The 13,331-nt window shown below is 34.2% G+C and overlaps 1 protein-coding gene across 3 annotated transcripts in view; it reads left to right on the top strand.

The window, feature by feature from the left end:
- SCAF8 (SR-related CTD associated factor 8) overlaps nucleotides 1-13,331 on the top strand; it is a 185,738-nt gene that overhangs the window by 31,464 nt on the left and 140,943 nt on the right. For all 3 annotated transcript variants that reach the window (XR_011075044.1, XM_068551746.1, XM_068551745.1), the window contains 5 exons: nucleotides 462-545; nucleotides 4,300-4,344; nucleotides 8,802-8,963; nucleotides 11,203-11,356; nucleotides 12,432-12,562. Coding sequence is in view for 2 of the 3 variants with exons in the window: in XM_068551746.1 (XP_068407847.1) it covers nucleotides 462-545; nucleotides 4,300-4,344; nucleotides 8,802-8,963; nucleotides 11,203-11,356; nucleotides 12,432-12,562 (576 nt within the window). In the remaining variant the exon portion in view is untranslated. The remainder of the gene's footprint in view (nucleotides 1-461; nucleotides 546-4,299; nucleotides 4,345-8,801; nucleotides 8,964-11,202; nucleotides 11,357-12,431; nucleotides 12,563-13,331) is intronic.

Raw genomic sequence — 13,331 nt, 5'->3', positions numbered from 1 at the left:
TTTTTAAATGAATTTTTTATGAATAATGCTGCAGTGACCGTTTGTGTACAAGTTTTTATGGGAACGTATATTTTCACCTCTGTTGGGTGTATACCTGGGAGTGGAATTGCTGGGTCATATTACATATTATTTTTCATTTTTTGAAAAACTGCCGAAATGTCTTCCAAAGCTGCTGCACCATTTTACATTCCCATTAGTAATGTGGATAAGGGTTCATTTCTCTACGTCCTTGCTAACACTTGTCTTTTTGATTATAAGCAAGGAAGTGTAAAGTGATAATCTCATTGTGGTTTTGATTTGTATTTGCTTGATGGCTAATAATGTTGAACTTGATTTTTAAAAGAAAAGCAGCACTTTAATTTCATTGAGGATATAAAAATAGAAATGGTTGGTAATTTCATGTAATTGCGTGGAGACCGTTAGTTTTGCTGTGTTTAAAATTTGTTCTTCTTTTTCATCAGTTGTATTCCCTGAATGACTACAAGCCACCCATTTCTAAAGCGAAAATGACCCAAATTACTAAAGCAGCCATCAAAGCTATTAAGGTGAGTAACACATTTTACTCTTGTGTTTTTCAAAGGAAAATACTACACTAATATTTTGGAGGAGGGATGATTTTCATAGATTATATGTTTTCTTCCTCTTTTCAGAGTTAGTACATGTTCAAGGGAAAAAACACAAAAATGAAAATCTGTCACCTGCAAACTCTCTCACCTAGAGATAAACACTTAATATCTTGATAAATATTCTTCCATAAACTTGGAAGCAGTCATTTTCCCTTATTTTTCTTAGGTAAGATTTTAGATGTAGCCACTTTGTGGAGAATGTGTTTAACATTGTTATTTGTCACACTGACTTTACAGAATCTTGAAATACGAGTTAAGAAAAGGTTTCTTTAAAAAAATTAATGTATTCTTTTTCTTACTGATTGTATTATAGATTTAAAAATGGGCCATTATGGAAAATAATTGGGCTTCATTGTACATAGGACATTTAAACTGTGGGAAGAGGCCACAGGTATTTAGCCGTTGTTCTGATAACAGTGGTTTTGACTTATGGATACTTCTGAAAACCTCAGGAAAAGGTTGGGTCATCTCTAGAGAAGTACACATATGTACAGAATTTTGCATAAAATTTCTTGGTTTTAGGGACCTTACGAAGCTCGACCATAGACATCTCTCCAAAATGTTCTTGTCCCCAAAGCTAAGACTCCCTGCTCTAGTAGGGTTGTTAAAATTGAGAATGAGTGAGTGCTTATTTTTAATTAAGTAGGTATTAACCTATAGATATTTGGTGATATGTTTTCCTAGTCTGAGCATTAGCTCATAACCAGAAGCACCATTATTTAAGTAAGTCGTCTTTTTTGTTTGTTTGGTTTTGGCCACGCTTCACCGCTTACGGGATTTTAGTTCCTCGATCAGGGATGAAACCCAGGTCCCGGCAGTGAAAGCGCCTAGTCCTAACCACTGGACCACTGGGAATTCCCTGAGTAAATTGTCTTTCACTAATAGCATTATCTGTTAGATTTAACGAATTCTTCTTTACAGAGAATCACTACTAGGAGAAAATTTAGGTAGTTGATTTTGCAGTGTTCTAATGCCCCAAACTTAGTTTTCCAACTTATAATTAATATCTGACAGTATTATAGTTCAAATCCCTGTATTTATGTGCAGAATATCAAAGAGGGGATAAGGACAGTGACCAGTAGACACAATTTAAGGTAGAGAATTCTTCAAAGAAGTGGTTTTTCAGTTTACCTGATAGACTCAGTATAGAATGTCAGTCTCTTCTGCTTGCTTTATACTCTTCTTCATTGTGATCTGATTTTTATGGTCATGATCCTGAGAGTATGTGAACGTGTATATTATTATCATTTTTATTCGGTGAAAATTAATAATTGATGCATTTAATATAACCTTTTGTTGAACAGAATACTTTTTAATTAGAAGACTCTTTAAGGAATAGGTACTAACATTATTTCCATTTTTCAGATGTTGGAAGGGTCTAAGAGAAGTAATTTGCAACAGTCAGAATAAAAACAGCTAGATTTTGATTTTCTCTCAAGAGTCTAAACATGTTATACTGTACTATTTTGATTTATTGGTACTGTCTTAATGTTTTTAATTTTGAAAAAAACACAAATATGTTGCAAAATATAATGAGCAACACATAGCCTCTTAGATTCACCAGGTGTTAATATCTTGCTGCATTTGGTTTATTTCTACACACGTGCGTGCACGTACACCCACACACACACACTGAAGCACGTACACACACAGTTTCACATTTTTTTGGCTGAATCATTTGAGATTTCGTTTCAGTGTTCATTGAGAATAGCACATAGTCCCTAAATACTTGAATTTGAATGTCCTAAAGCAAAGAGATTTCCTAGGTAACCAAATACACATCATGTACAAGAAATTTCACTTTGATATAATATTATTATCTAATATATAATCTACACTTTCATTTACCAGTTGTCTCAGTATTAACTTTAGCACCTGCACCTGTGCATTTTCAGGATCCAGCCGAGATCCTGTCATTTATTTATCCTGTCACCCAGCCTTTTTGCTTTGTTTTGTTTTTGTTTTCTTTTTCATTACATTGACATTTTTGAAGAGTTCAGACCAACTGTTTTGCAGTACTGTATTAATTTAAACTGCATTTGATACATATGTAAGTTGATATTTGAAATGTCTTTTAAATCAGATTTAGATGATATTGTGTTTCATATATATTAAGGTAAGTCATTGGCTTTCTGTCAATGTTTAGAGACATGATTATTTTTCTGGGTGCTTGTTAACATTGCACACTGTCAGCAAGACCTCTGATAACCTATTGTGGAAGAAGGCCTTATGTGAGTTGAGAATCTTTGAATTAACAGTAAGTTGTTTTACTCTGAATTACATGTAGTACATGAAGTAACTAGAAGCAAGAAGCACTGCCAAGATGTCTTCCAGAAAAATTATTATTTATTAAAAACCACTCAGTGTGTAATTACTATTTTATATATTGATTTTAAATGTTTAGTTACTTATAAAGTTACTTATAAAGTGCCTAATAACTTTTAAGTAGTTGTTTGGCCTTTTTTTACTTAAGTAACTTAAACTGTAGCATAAACTGTTACTTTGTAGTAAGGAAATTTTTATTGTAGATTTTGATTTGGTGAATATGAATAATGAGATTTTCCTTTTTTTAAAAATATGCCTTTTTATATACATTTTTATATACATTTATTTATGCATGCATGCATGCCAGGTCTTAGTTGCGGCATGCGAACTCATAGTTGCCGCATGCACGTGGGATCTAGTTCCCTGACCAGGCATCAAACCTGGGCCCCCTGCATTGGAAGCATGGAGTCTTAACCACTGCACCACCAAGGAAGTCCCGGTTTTCCTTTGTTTTTGACTTTATGAATGTTGGATTTCTTGCTTCAGTTCAGTTGAAAGTTCTTGTGTCTCTTCAGTCTAAGGGGATGTCCCTTAAGAGCATAATTCATGGGATCAGAAATATAAATAGAAGTACAATTCAGGATAGTTTTTTAAACAGAAATGTGCTGATTGTGCAGTTGCCATTGAGCTATTAAAATTAAATTAGGTACAAATTCCAGATAATTTTCGTTTAACCTGTAAATTTCATCTTACTTATTTTCAGGCTTATTCATAGCGTTGTTTCATAAAACTTAAATCTAAGTTTTCAGATAATTGATAGAAGCCCATTTCTAATATTTTAATGTGTGTGCTCACTTCTCTTCCTGCTGATTCATTTTGGCTGATCCATTAGAACATTATACATCTCTGTGTTTTGTTACATATACTTGCAGTTCCATTTTCCAGGAGAAGCAGGAGAAGATAATGAAGTTGAAAACATCTCCCTTGCACATATTTATTAATGCTCTTTATTTTCAGTTACTTGATTTTTCTAGTACTAACCTAATTTAGCCAATAAAACGATACTAAAGGAGATCTTTACTTTTTTTCCAGGAAGGAAGAATGTACGTCTACCAGTGTCTTACCACCAGTATTTTGCTGTCAACCTATTTGTGAAAGTTTTGCTTTCTTAAAGACTGTAATAGAATTCTTTTGTATCTGTGTTACCGTAACACACTTTGGATTTACTGATCATATACCTACTTGAAGAACCCTTTACTAATCATAGCTAGTTTAATCATGAAGTTAATCAAAATTCATGATTAAAATTCATTGCTCTGATAGACCTTTGAAGCTATGTTAAACCGTATGTTTAGCAGGAAAGTTGTAATCAAACATTTAAAACCACATTTCTTTTTTTTTCTTTTAGTTCTATAAACACGTGGTACAGAGTGTTGAGAAATTCATTCAGAAAGTAAGTATATAATTTTCTATGTATATGCTAAATGTTCTGTAACTATAGATTAATGGCCTGCGCTCTTCTCTTTTACATCAAATACCCAAGTTTAAATTGTTTTGATGGACTGTTCAAAAGTGATTCCATTTGTTTTAATATCTGATTAAGAAATAAAATGAAAGTGCTTTTTGGATAATTCTAAAAACAAAAGCTTTCAGATAGATGTTTTTGTTAATTTCCATTGCCATAGTGAGCATTCGTCCCTTGAAGAAAATGTTTCAACATGATTGATTTTTTCAATAATTAATTAATTAACTAATTTTTTTGGCTGTGTTGGGTCTTTGTTGCTGCGCGCGGGCTTTCTCTAGTTGCGGCGAGCGGGGGCTTCTCTTCGTTGCGGTGCGCAGGCTTCTCATTGTGGTGGCTTCTCTTGTTGCAGAGCACGGGCTCTAGGCACGCGGGCTCAGTAGTTGTGGCTCGTGGACTGTAGACCGCGGGCTCAGTAGTTGTGGCGCATGGGCTTAGTTGCTTTGTGGCATGTGGGATCTTCCCGGGCCAGGGCTTGAACCCGTGTCCCCTGCATTGGCAGGTGGATTCTTAACCACTGTGCCACCAGGGAAGCCCCCCAATATGATTGATTTTTTTTTTTTTAACTCATTTGCGGTTTTTTAAAATTAATTAATTAATTTATTTATTTTTGGCTGTGTTGGGTCTTCATTTCTGTGTGAGGGCTTTCTCTAGTTGCGGCAAGCGGGGGCCACTCTTCATTGCGGTGCGCGGACCTCACTATCGTGGCCTCTCTTGGTGCGGAGCACAGGCTCCAGATGCACAGGCTCAGTAGTTGTGGCTCACGGGCCCAGTTGCTCTGCGGCATGTGGGATCTTCCCAGACCAGGGCTCGAACCCGTGTCCCCTGCATTAGCAGGCAGATTCTCAACCACCGCGCCACCAGGGAAGCCCCATGACTGATTTTTAATGAAATTACAGATTCATTATTTTTTATAGCCTTTAAAGAAATTCTCCCTTGTTATTTGAAGCTGAATGCTTAGAGAGCAGTCTTCCTTTTAGATAAGATGTAGTAAAATGTAGTAAAAATACCAGCCACTTTCCTTCTGCTGATTCATTTTGTCTCATCCATTAGGGCATTACACATCCTACATCTTATTATATAGACCTGAAGTTCCATTTTCCAGGGTAAGCAGAGGGAGATGAAGTTGAAAAACAGCTGTTTGGCATACACTTAGTAATTTTTTTTGTAACCAGGGCCCGAGGTGACTAGATTATATTTCTTTGCCCCTTCCTTGTGATCAGTGCCCTATTTGTGCCATGTTTTTTTGGCAGGAGTACGTAACTTTTATAACTTGTAAAATTATACTGTGGGAAATCTGTAATTGAATTCAGGTTTTGTATTCTGCCCATTGTTCATGCCTAGATGTAAGCAGAACCAGTTTGAGGGTCCAGCTAGATAATCTTGAATAGATCAGTTAACCTTTATGTGATTCAGCTTTTTTCCTCTTAAAGTCTTGTTCTCTCAAAACTTAAAGTATTGGTAAAACATATTTTGAGGTGAACAACTCATGAATTGAAGCTTAAGGCATGGGGTAAAATAACACGTATGCTGTGTTTTAGGTAAATCCAACTAGAAAATACATATGTTGGTGATTGGAAAATTTCATTGTTCTAAAGCTTTTAAAAATCTTTTTAAAAAGGTTCAGTGTCTAAACAGTGCTTCTTAAACTATTTTTGTGCACAGGAATTACCTAGAGATCTTGTTGAAATGCAGGTTCTGTTTCCCTAAGTGTGGGTTAGTTAGGCTCTGATAAAACCTCGGCAAGTTAGGCTCTGGTTAAAAAGTTTCTCCTGAGAGAAGACCTTGTTAAGAACTGAATGCTCGGGCTGTCTCAGAATGGTTCCTTTTCCTCTCCTTCTGTTGGAAGTATGCACTGTTCGCTGTGGGAATGCGTTTGGTGTTAGGTGTAACTGTTTCCTGCGACGGCCCTCTTTTCTTACGTGCTGCTGTCAGCATCGTTTCGTGCTCTGTGAGTACAGCCACAGTTGTTATTCAGAGTGTAACAAATACCTCGTGACATCGGAGTCTTAGGAATTCTTGTGTTTTCAGTACTGCTAGAACTTGAAAAAGAGATTGAAAACATTTCAGATTTTTTGGTCTTAATTTTTCTCTCAAGTTTCTGGTTGGTGACTTAGCTAAGTTTACCAAATATTGTAATTTTAAAACTTCTACAACGTTTAAATCATACATAATTTTTTTTTTGCCATTTTATGTGGCAGACACATAAAAGTGCCTAGTCTATCAGTGAAGGAAATTCTGTACCATAACATGTTAATATAGTGTTTCTAAAGATATTGTGGAAGAAGAATTATCTTTATAGCTTAATACTAAAACTGCTAACATTTTTGAAGCTTTGGAATCTTCACAGTAGGCGAGGAAGGCCCATTTATTGTGTTACGTACTCATGATTCTTAAGCATTGTGAGTTTATGATCGAGTTTTTATTATAAATCAGAGAAAAAGGTGTATTTGTTTAAACAAAACTCACTGCATTAATCTCTTTTATTACTTACCATTCAGTATTAATTTTAATAACTCTTTTTTTTTTTTAATTTATTTATTTATTTATTTATTTTTGGCTGTGTTGGGTCTTCGTTTCTGTGCGAGGGCTTTCTCTGGTTGCGGCAAGCAGGGGCCACGCAGGGGCCACTCTTCATCGCGGTGCGCGGGCCTCTCACTGTCGCGGCCTCTCTTTTTGCGGGGCACAGGCTCCAGACGCGCAGGCTCAGTAGTTGTGGCTCACGGGCCTAGTCGCTCCGCGAGCATGTGGGATCTTCCCAGATCAGGGCTCGAACCCGTGTCCCCTGCATTGGCAGGCAGATCCTTAACCACTGCGCCACCAGGGAAGCCCTAATTTTAATAACTCTTACCAGGAACTTATAAATTTTATTTAGCCTTAGTCTCAAGGTAATCATTTCTATAAAGTAATAGATTATATATCAGATTATTTTATCTGTGTTTTTGGCATTGGGAAATAGATGATTTTTAACAGAGATGTCTTGCTTTTCATTAAATTTAAAAAAATTTATTTTCTTTACTGGTTGTATTATTTGCCTGGCTAGGTAAATATTTCTTTGAATGTATGGTAGTCAAAGGAAAATAGCCTTGGCCAGATATATGAACTGAGGGACAGATATGCTAGATTTGGGGGGAACATGAGGGAAGAAACTATTTCAGACTTTTAAAACAATAACTTTCAACAGAGCAGACAGTTTTGAACCTTTTTGGTAGGTTAAACCTAAAACTTTAATGTCCAGTCACCAGCATTACTGCCCTTTTATTAAATGTTTCAAGTACTAAACAGCCAGAACCTTGCAGTAGATACTTGTGAATTGGTGCTAAAGGTCTCTTCATTTTCTTAATAATGACCTTAAAGAGAAGGTTCTTAAAAGGGATTTGAAGGAACAAATGAAGAGTCATCTAGTCTTTTTGCAGAATGAAATCATTCATTGTCTTGACTGAAAATCCTGTTTAGAAACATGTATGTGTGTGTTGGACATGGATTGAGGATCCTTTACCCACTGGTCCTTGGGTTTCCAGGAAGTTTTTCAAGAATGCAAGTTTGGTTTAGTCCATATATGATTTCTATGAAATTACTTTGGGTGAAATACTTACCTAATTACACCCAGAATTTGAACCTGCTTTTTGCAGCCATAATTTCATTTTAATCAGTATGTGTTTGGGAGGCAGGTGTTCTTATGCTTCTAGATATGGAAGAAATCGGAGCAGTGAGCTTGATAGTGAAAGGATTCTTCCTTGTGCTCAGGAAAGTAGGAGACTTTCATATTCTTCAGATTGGGTAATGGATAAGGCTGAGAAACATTGATCAGTGGAGTAGCTAAAAAATGTTTTCATAGGATAGATTCCTAGAATCATAATGGTAGTGTCTTGTCTTTTGTATAGGTGTGGTATTTGAGAAAAGTTTTGAAACTTTGGGTTCATTGTGTTTGGAATGTTATAATTTGTCATTTGATTTGTTCCTTCATTAGTGTAGAAATCCTTTCCCTATATGTTTCAGACGAAGTCTAAGGCATGTTGGCAATGCTTTTACCAGTGCTTTTCTTTCCTGAATTTGCTACTTCCTTTTATTTGGCTTTTCAAAATCATTAAACAATTTTTTTTTTATTATAACAGTACCTTACCTTTTGTTTTTTATTGTTCAAGCCAGTTACTCAGTGCTATTTCAGAACTTAGGTGATTGGCAGTTGAACTACATATGTAGAGTAGCCAAAGTAGATTCTTTCAAATGCCATTCCAGAGACAGACGGTGTGGAATAGTCAACCTCGAATGTTCATCACCTCAGCATGAGCAGTGTTTTTGTGTTTGTATAGGATTTATGGTGACATTTGTATATCAAGAATTTTAACCTTCTCATTTGCTTCCCTTCCCACTCTTTTTTTCTCCAGTGTAAACCAGAATACAAGGTACCTGGACTTTATGTTATTGACTCTATTGTACGACAATCTCGACATCAGTTTGGTCAAGAAAAGGATGTGTTTGCACCCAGATTTAGTAATAACATCATTAGCACTTTCCAGAATTTATATCGTTGCCCTGGAGACGACAAGGTATGCTGCCTTTTTTCTTTTTTTTTAAGTCACTACAGTAATTACCTTTTTGGTCTTAATGAGACTCTTTACATTATCTTAATTTTATCATTTTATGTTATTGTTTAGTCTTTGTTATTCCGAATTTGAATATTTAGTTATCGCACTCTCCATGTTCCTTTTGGTTATTAGACTTTTCTTAAACAGAGTGGAAAGATATAGTTGATTTTGCTACTTTTTAATTTATTGAAGCGGTTGGTGTTAAAGAAACTGGCTCTAATAAGCATTTGGAATTATCCTAAAATCTTATTTATTTACACGCACAACCAATTCAGAATTTTGATTATTTGACATGAGCTGATATTTACCTATTTAGTGTCTGTGAAAAATGGATTTACCAAATAATTAATAGAAAATAACTGCATATCAAAATTCCTTTGTCATGGTAGAGTTTTCTTAGTGCTAGAAACCACACTAGTGGGTCTGCTCGATCTGAATGAATAAATATTCTATCCCACATGAAACAAAAGCTTTGGAACCTGAGGGAGAATAAAAAGGCGCTGTTTATCCTCATAGGTGCTCAAAGATAGTAGAAGGTTATGTATCTTGGATGTTGATTTGGAAATTTAGTGTCCTTTTTCTGACAGAGTTGATTGCAGTATTGATTTTGTAGGAAAAGGAACAAACAGGTGAAGACTAACTGTTATTCTGAGGAAGAGCCACAAAACTTAAAAGCTCACCACAAATCTTTTACCTTCCCTCAAGTACAAGATTAGGTAGTTTTTATTTTTAATAACTGTTGTACAGTTTTGAAACAAAAAAAGTCTTGTTATAATAGATAGATATGGAGATAAATTTATCATTGTATCATTCTTTGTAAACTGTTCTTGGATATGCTTCTTGAAGCAGATTTGTTTCTTTTAATTAACTTTGGTACGTTGATAATTCTATGCAGGCAGAAAGAATGCTTCTAGTTTTTAAGTAACCCATCACAGTTGAGACTTAAAGCAGATGCCTTAGAATCCCACCTAAAATAACTCATTTGAAATTTTATATAAACATTTTTTGAAGTAACTTAAACACTTTGATTTAGGAATTTCACTAGTTTGGACTTGGATTTCTATCAATTACAATGAACAAGTCAGTCTTGAATTTGTAGATTTCATAATAATAATGTTTCTCATTTATAATAAAGTTTAGTATATAGGAATTTTTTTTAATAACCATAGTAGGAAAGATTACATTGCTACTGTAATCTCAGTGCATAAACTCCATAAAGGAGAGGCATTATTTGTTTGTGTGTAGGTAGATACATAGAATGATACTTACCAGACGGGGACTACTTTTAGTGCTTGATGAGTATCTTGGGAACTGGAAGATTTTTTTATGTAAAGCAAAAAAATATAAGGCACTTTCTTAGTGCCCACATCTTTGGAAAAATAGTTAGAAGATATGAAGCATTCTTTGTGTAACTTTTTTATGCTTCATTTGAAATACAAAAATTTGCATGTTAATTTAGCTTGGACATAGTTTGAAAATATGTCGATATAATATTGTGAGTGATTTAAAGGTGAACCAGATATTCTTAAAAATTCCTTATTTTACTATTACAAAATAGATTATTTAACAAAAGGCTCTTTTTAATACTTAATTTCAGCCTCTGTCATTTAAATTATTCTACTGGAGTTAAGTAGCATTACAGTAGTCAGTAACTAATACTTACTGCTGTTTACAGAACTTTTATATGCTGAACAGTGGTGGCAGAAAGTAAATTTGGTTAAATTCTTATGTGAGGAAATACCCTTTCTTGTTCTTAGATAGTTTTAAAATGAAAAATTTTTTTTAAAGTCACATAAGATAGGGATTTTCTCTTGAAGTTACTTTTTTAAAAGATAAAATTAAAATCAACAGTAAATATAACTTTAGTGCTAAGCCTCAGAATCCGTAACACAGTTCTCCAGCTAACTGTAACCATCTCATTAGTGTTCATGTACAAGGAGAAACCTAGTTACTATTCCTTCCTTCTTTCTGCTAAATATTGCTTTCATTAACTTGTATATTCATCAGAATGAATATTTTTGCAAGTGAGTTAAAGTTAATAAATGCAAAATTATGGAAACATAATTTCAGGGCTGGAAAGTATCATAGCAGTATTTTAATCCATCCTTCCTATCTACTGCCCAAGTAGCCTCTATGATATGACTGTGCTGAGGTTTTGAAAGCAAAAAAAACAAAATATCATTTTTCTTTTTTCCTCTAGAGTAAAATAGTGAGAGTATTAAACTTATGGCAGAAGAATAATGTATTTAAAAGTGAGATTATTCAACCTCTTTTGGATATGGCAGCGGGGATTCCTCCTCCAGTTGTCACACCTGTTTTGGCCAGTACTACTGCTGCTATGAGCAATACCCCAGGTATGTTGCTTTGATAGATTTTCTGAATATTCTACTCATGCTTTTCAGGTGATTATTCATATATGAAATAATAATTTGACAGTGCAGGAGAATTTGTCTAGCATTAGGTAAATGAAAGGAAATGCAATTTATGTGAAAAATAAAATCAGAAGTTATATTTGTGTGTAATTCTTTTCTAAAAATTAAAAAGCTTAGTTTTTAAAATGCCTAGAAACATAATCAGCTTTGGAAATTGGTGTGTCAGTTAAGTTTTTCCTGATTTAGACTGTAATCTTTTAAACTTGCATATATATCATCTTGATATTCACAGTGAACTAAGACTACTAATATAAAGAGAACCTGAAAAAATTTATTTAATGGAGAAAAGAATGTTTAGTAATAATCTCAAAATCATGTGTTTTTTTTTTTTAAGGTATTTAAATGACATTTGAAATTTTTCATCATAGTCCAAGAATTATATTTGTTAGCATTTTGGTATATATTTAGTTTTTGATATGTGTGTATACATATACACACACACATATTTTGGAACAAAAATAGTTTTATGTTATGCACACTATTTTATAATAATTTTTTTCATGAAAGATTGCATTTTGAATATTTCCTTATGTCATTGAATCTTCTTCTTTAGTAAAATTTTTTAATGACTTGCAAGTATTATAGGCTCCTTTATTTTGTTTATTTTTTTAAGTTATTTTTTATTTTTGGCCATGCCGTGGGGCATGTGGGATCTTAGTTCCGTGACCAGAGGTTGAACCTGTGCCCCCTGCATTAGGAGCGTGTAGTCTTAACCACTGCACCACCAGGGAAATCCCTGTAGGTTCCTTTAAAGTAGTAACTTAGTTAATTGAGAACAAGTATGGATAGCTCTTTTAGGTCGGTTTTTTTTTAATTGTTGTTGTTGTTTTAACATACCTAATTCTGTAATGGTTTTTCAAAATGGAGACAATAAAATTACATTTATATAAATCTGTACATATTTTATAAAAGTGACAGAACAAATCTCTCTACTTTCCAAGTCTTATTTAAGTACTTACATATTTATTGGGGTTGGGTTTGATGTCTTTTCTAAAAGGAACTCCTGTGACACCTGTTACTCCAGCCAATGTGGTCCAAGGTTTACCTGATCCGTGGGTGTCTCAGATAACAAATACAGATACACTTGCAGCTGTAGCTCAGATCTTACAAAGTCCTCAAGGCCAACAGGTGAGCAGCTTTTTTATTATGTCAATGATTTAGAACTCATTATTTTCCTAACACATTGTTTCATTATGTACCACCTAAAGAGTATGTGTTTTATTTTTAAAAAATGACCACACTACATATAGTACTGTGTAACTTTGCTTTTTTTTTCATTTAGTAATGCATCATGAACACTTCTATGTCATTAAAGATTATTTTACAAATAATTCATTCTACACCAAAATAATTGATTCAGCGCACAGTTTGTGCCAGACGTTATTAGGTGCTATTGTTATTCCAGTAACAAGGCAGGGAAGTCTTCTACCTTGGAGAAGATCCTATCTGTCTTAGGGGAGACAAACAATAAAGAAGTATAAAACATTATTTAGATAGTGATATATGACTTAAAACAGGGTAAGTCTTTACAGTGACTAAGTTTGGGGGAAAGGGTCAGAATTAGGGTAGCCAGGAGAAGGCATCTTTGACAGAGTGGCATTTGAATTGAGACTTTAAATGGAACTAGTCATGGCAAGATATGAGGATAGTCTTTCTTTAGCATCTGTTGTTTTTTTTTTTTAACTTATCCCCTAAAAACCAGATTAATTGTGATCTGAATAAGTGAAAAATGGTACAGTTGTGGACTCTTTAAAAAGACAATCTCAAAAAAAAATATGGAACCATTTTAGTGATTTACAAATGTAAAAAACCAATTCAATTATCATCTTAGATTGGATCCAGTTTCTACATTTTTGGGACAGTTGGGAAACTGAATTGGATATTAGATTAAATTATA

This window comes from Eschrichtius robustus, chromosome 9, assembly GCF_028021215.1.
Source record: "Eschrichtius robustus isolate mEscRob2 chromosome 9, mEscRob2.pri, whole genome shotgun sequence".
NCBI classification, from domain to species: Eukaryota; Metazoa; Chordata; class Mammalia; order Artiodactyla; family Eschrichtiidae; genus Eschrichtius; species Eschrichtius robustus.
The sequence above is the reverse complement of the archived record's forward strand: the minus strand, read 5'-3'. Positions and strand labels throughout refer to the sequence as shown.